The sequence below is a fragment of the Diabrotica undecimpunctata genome, chromosome 4, assembly GCF_040954645.1.
Source record: "Diabrotica undecimpunctata isolate CICGRU chromosome 4, icDiaUnde3, whole genome shotgun sequence".
In the NCBI taxonomy this organism is placed as follows: domain Eukaryota; kingdom Metazoa; phylum Arthropoda; class Insecta; order Coleoptera; family Chrysomelidae; genus Diabrotica; species Diabrotica undecimpunctata.
The window spans coordinates 89,815,350-89,821,349 of NC_092806.1; the positions used below are offsets into that span (position 1 = coordinate 89,815,350).

The 6,000-nt window shown below is 28.7% G+C and overlaps 1 protein-coding gene across 2 annotated transcripts in view; it reads right to left on the bottom strand.

The window, feature by feature from the left end:
* LOC140439754 (facilitated trehalose transporter Tret1-like) overlaps window positions 1–1,299 on the bottom strand; it is an 89,114-nt gene extending 87,815 nt beyond the window's left edge. Inside the window, exon 1 of one of the 2 annotated variants that reach the window (XM_072529894.1) lies at window positions 1,104–1,299. Coding sequence is in view for 1 of the 2 variants with exons in the window: in XM_072529895.1 (XP_072385996.1) it covers window positions 1,104–1,131 (28 nt within the window). In the remaining variant the exon portion in view is untranslated. The remainder of the gene's footprint in view (window positions 1–1,103) is intronic. The other variant, XM_072529895.1, reaches the window with a different exon arrangement.
* Between the last annotated feature and the right edge of the window lie 4,701 nt (window positions 1,300–6,000).

Here is a 6,000-nt window from a genome sequence, read left to right on the forward strand (position 1 = left end):
GCGACTGCCCAAAAACTTACATCGGTCAAACTGGTAGAACCTTTAACAAACGTATAGCAAAACATAAAAGGGCTTTCAATAATACGAAAACACATTCTACATACGCACTTCACCTCCTAGATCATAATCAGTCTTTTAATGACGAATTTCAAATTCTTCACATCCAAAATAAAGGCCTTAAGCTATCTTTATTAGAATCTATGGAAAGTAACAAATTAAAAAACACAGACATATTCTGAATGATGAACTTGAGACAAACAGTTCTCCCCCCCTAAACCTATTTCGTAAAGACTATAAATTGTAAACACGTACAAAAATAGATCACTTGAGAAAGGCACTCTGCGGAAACAGCTGTAGTAACGAAATATCATAATAAATTTTGTGGAAGTTTTGAAAATAAAGTTTTCGGTGTTTTACTGATATATAAAATAAATTTCCATCAAGTAACGGTCGAATCCATCACTTATTTAAATTAAATATTAATTATTTATAAAACTTATTTTAATTATAACGTTATTTTAATTTCAGTATTAAATAATTATAGTTACAATTTTGATTATAAAATTAATTTGCTAGTTTAATTTTAAAATTAATTTATTTTATTTTATTTACTGTAATTTTAAATAAAAATAAGAAAAACATTGATTCGAAAATTGAAATATTGAAAAATAAATATGTATCTGTGATAATAGTTACAAATGCAACACATCCCACTCAAAAAAATTGTTCTCTAATTGTTGTATTGTTGGGCTTTTCCACAAATCAGGGAGAAACTAAAAAAGCACCTAAATATCTTTTTCTAACATAGTATAGATCATATTTTCCAACAGGGTATTTATTTTGAATCAGACAGTAAAATTTTAATACACAGACACAGAGTAAAAATTTAACGTTAAAATTTTACTCTAAAGTAAAAAATTTAACGTTATAATTGTACTCTAGACTAAAAAAATTAACAGATTAAAAATTTAACGTTACACCGTGAGACTTATAAATACTAAATGTAGGTTCTACTTCAGGAGCAAAATCTATATTATAATTATAAAAAATTTCTTGAGTTAATACAATGAAATGAACTAGTATTATTAATTAATGCTACTTACCAGTCACTGTTGTAATTATGGCATTCATCTTATACAATAATACTTTGTGATTAAGTAAAATTAATTTCAATTTTGACTTGCTATAGCATGTTATTAAAAGAGTCTTTCACTCTAATTGTTTTGAAGTGTTATGGATAAATATCTGTTCTATAATCTTATCAAATCTATCCAAGTGCTTGGTATTAAATGATTCTAATAATTATTGAAAACAAATAGCGACAAATTTTTATGTTATTGCTCATATCAGATTCACTTTACATATCTACATAAAGTGAAAATATTAGTATTGAAGATAGTTGAGCATTTGATACCCTTTTAGCACCAAAGCATCTGGTTAGTATGTTCTGTTTTTTAATATTTGATTAAAGTTCTATGAACTATTTTAGATGTATACTACAGTCACTACTTTTATTAAATAAATATTTGTAAAATGTTAAGTATGTTTTTTTTTAATTTTTTTAGTTATATCACAAACTTGATTATTGTGATGATATGAAACTCTCAGACGATGATTTTAATATTTTATAATTTAACTCAAAAGTTCAACTCGACATAAATCAGTCGAATATCTAATTCATCCGAATTTTTGTTATTTATGCCACCATTTGTCAATTAAGTTAGACACATATATGTCGGATATTTTTTACAATAGGTAAATTTGGTTATTACCTTAATATTTAAGGATAAACTTTTCAGAATGTCTAATCCAGTAGCGGCTCACGAGTCTCCAAAGAAATAAAGTAAATCCCATATACATATAATACCTAGACTAAGCGCTGCAATATACAGTCTGTCCCAAACCCTTCTTTCAGTGCGTTGACGTCATATAGGATTTTAAGGCTTATCCTCGAAAATCCTAACGGTAAAATTCAGTGAGATATCTATTTCAAAAATATCGTTCTTTACATAAACCAAATCCATTCACGAAGAATATTCTAAACGTCATCCCTTGTACTAGATTTTATATTTATACCTACTTAAAACCCCCTGTGGTGAAAAGTCTTGGGCCTATACAATAAAGCGATCGGGCGGTCTTCTATTCAATGCGGTTATGGTGTAATTAGAATAATACGAGTATACCAAAGTAATATTATTTATTAAATAGTTAATTCACAACTTAGCAAGGGTACATACAGGTAACAAATAATCGTCCTGTAAATGATTCATAACAATCAAATCGAAGACAAACTTTTATAAAATTTTATTACAAAATAATGTATAACAAGATATTTTTTTATGTCTTATATTTTCTTTTGTTTATTTTTGTTACTTTTTTTTTACTGACAAATTGGTTTTTAACGTAGATTACAGTTTGATGATAAATATTCTAAAATGGAAAATGTTGAGATGTGACGAATAAAAACATTCATGAAATTAAAATTAAAGGATTTACGTCTATTAGTGGTGCTCAAATGGTACGGACATGTCCAATGAATGAAAGACAGTAGACTCCCGAAACAAGTACCTGTATGAACAACTACAGGAATCCAGAAGAAAGGACTACCGTAGAAAACACGGATGGAAGGAATAAAAAACTCAATGAGCTCGAAAGAACTTAAAGAAGAATGGAACAAACGAATTGAATGAAAAATTGACGTCGCAAGACGTTTTATACGGATTATATCATATTATAGGTACATTATTATTATATCATATTATATATATTTATATAATATATTATATACACGATATTGAAGAAGGCTACAACATAGAAAATCAACAAAATCTACATTGTCAACTACACAGTGAAGGCCCAACAATAATAGAAGTGTCAAATGCCGTCCTAAAACTCAAAGACAATAAAGCCACAGGAATCGATTAAATCTGTTGGGAAATGTATGAAAAGGTAGTGATCAACTTTTTGCAGTAATCCATAAACTAATACCTAGTACTTATATGGCAGGATGGATTGGTACCAGAAAAGTGGCTAAATGAAATAATATGGATTGCATAAAAATGGCGATCAACTGGATTGTAAGAACTGTAGAGGTATTACTCTGCGTATAAAATCTTCGGCAATGTATTGTTTGAAAGAGTTAAACATATTATAAAGGATATTGTTGGTCAATATCAATGAGGATTTACTGCTGGAAAGTCAACTATACATCAAATTCAAGCACATGGGCAGATTCTAGAAAAGTCACTAGAATATAACATAAATACACACTATCTCTTCGTCGACTTCAAAGGAGCCTATGACAGTGTTAAAAGAACTGCATTATATAATGCAATGATAGACTTTGTTTGGGATCACATCGAAGTTGGTTAAGTTGACCCACCTATCAATGCAAAACGTAAGCTCGTGCGTTAGAATTGAAGGAGAAAACTCTACATGCTTTGACGTTAATGATGGTCAAATACAGGGGGAGGCTCTGGCGTGTCTCCTCTTTAATGTTGCCTTGGAAAAGGCAACCAGAAAATTAAATATTAGAATGAATGTTACTATTTTTAATAGAACCATGAGAAACATGGTGTAGTGTTTTACAAGGCTTGCGGAGCAATGTCTTATGAGTCTACACCATGTCTTATGAGATTTATGAGGAGCATTTATGAAACTTGGATGTATACTGAGTAATTATTTCAAAAATTTACAACTAAGGATTTAATTTGTTACATGTAAATATACTGTATTACCATATGGATGTGAAACATGGATCATGAAGGATAATATGATGGACAATTTAGGGTGTGACTCAGGTATATGAGAAAGTATGGCAAAGACGCCATAACTATAAACTAAGACTATATTTACCAAAGATATTTCAGAATTAAACAGAAAGATACATACACGGAATTGAAAGAAATTACAGCAGGGCTGCCACAAAGAAATGTCTTTACCTTTTGTATACGTGTTATATTATTGTTCTAGAAAATTGCAACATTTACCGATGATACTGCTATCGTAGCAATATGCAAAACCAGCGAGGAAGCTACAGAAAAATTACACAGATGTTAATCAAATATATACTCCAGGGAAATAAGCAAAAAATAGACCATGTTCGTGACACTCAATAATCCAGGTCGTTGACAACTTTTTTGTTATTGTAGACCTTATAGGAAGAAAACGTACTTGTTTCCTGCCTTGAATTTAGAGCCGTTTTTTAATTATTAACAATTTAATGCAAAAAAACGCGATTTTTTCTATGATTATTAATGATACTAGGTATTAAAAAAATAGATTTTTGGAAGAAAATTATTTTTTCACGAATTGTTTAAACAAACTAGACCATTTATTAATTAATTAATATAAAAACAAATTACATATTTGTAATGTACGTAGAAATTACATACAAATTAAAAAAAGAGTAATCAAAATCCATTGAGTAGATCCGGAGATATAGAAAATTTTATTAGTTTAAAATTGTTTGTTCGGTATTTAAACGCCATGGATTTGTGGGTTCTTCCTAGTCACTATTGGAACTACATTTTTGAAAATTCGTAGAGGGTCCTGTAAAGGTACAATGTTTGTGCAAATTTTTTAACAAAAAATACAAATCCCATTCGTTAACAAAGGTTCCTTCATTATTATAATCAAATTAGCTGTGAATTAACAAAAAAACATGGCCAACTTTGGCCCAAATTAACCTAGGCCAAATTTTTTTATTTGAAAATTCGGGTGAAAATACTAGCTTTTCGAATGTAAAAGACTTTTTAAAGTTATTCTAAATGTTTATAAACTACATAATTTCAAAAATTTGACATCAGGATTTTTGACTATAATAAGTTATTCTTTTATTTTTTTTTAATTCATATTGATAGTATAAGTCTTTTGCTTTCATTTGCCACCCACAGAATTACCATATCTTTATTATTTTCTATCTCTGTTGTTATTGTAAAAAAAAGGTCTCTGAGATAAACAAATATACAATAACTTTTAAACTAATTAATATATCGGTCCCAAATTTTGAGGGTTTGTTAAGTACCCCAATACCCAACTTTGGGTGGAACTCTAAAGTTTAAAGTTTAAGTTTACTAAAAGTTTTTAACAAATATCAATTGTCACTTATTTTGCAGTTTGCGAAGCCACAAATTGACTTTTCAACTTTCAAAAATCGGCATTTTGAAGCTTTGTCAATATTCTAAAAAATAAAATTTTGTAATTTTATGTCAATTATTTAGCTTTCTAATGGAGTGCAAAAAATAGAAAAAATCGCGTTTTTTGCATTAAATTGTTAATCATTAAAAAACGGCTCCGAACTTTAGGCAGGAAACAGATAGGTTTTCTTCTTATAGGTCTACAAAAACTAAAAAAGTTGTCAGCTACCTGGATTATTGAGTGTCACGAGAAAATCCTTAAAACCCTGGACTAATATGACTGGACAAGCAAGTGACGAAACAAACTTCATAAATTATGTAAACTTTACTAACAAAAACGTTTAAAATAAATATTCCAATAACTACAAATAATCAAAATTCCATATTCAAATACTGCAAAATATTTGGGTATTGTCCAATAAATATAAATAATCAAATTCCATATTCAAATACTGCAAAATATTTGGGTATTACTGTTTAATAAGCCCTAATAATGTTATTCAGCATTATTTATGAGAGAGTGTAAATTTCTTACCTACCTGTCGGAGAGAATCCAGAAGCTATCGACAAAGACAGCCTGTACTGACCGAGAGAGAGTAACATTTAGCAGAACTTTGAGATTTTTTAAAAAGTTTATATCAAATAACTGCTTTGTATTACACTTTATGTTAAAAATAAAAACAGATTCGGAAAGTGGGTCCAATTCTGTAGTGCCCTATTTCAAAAAAAAAATTTTTACGTTTATTTTAACCAAAAATATTTGAAAAAAAAATATTGTTTAAACAGTTAATTAATTTACAACCAAATAGTGCACTAGAACTTTTTCAGACCTTTCATATAAAAAAAGATTCATCTCAATATC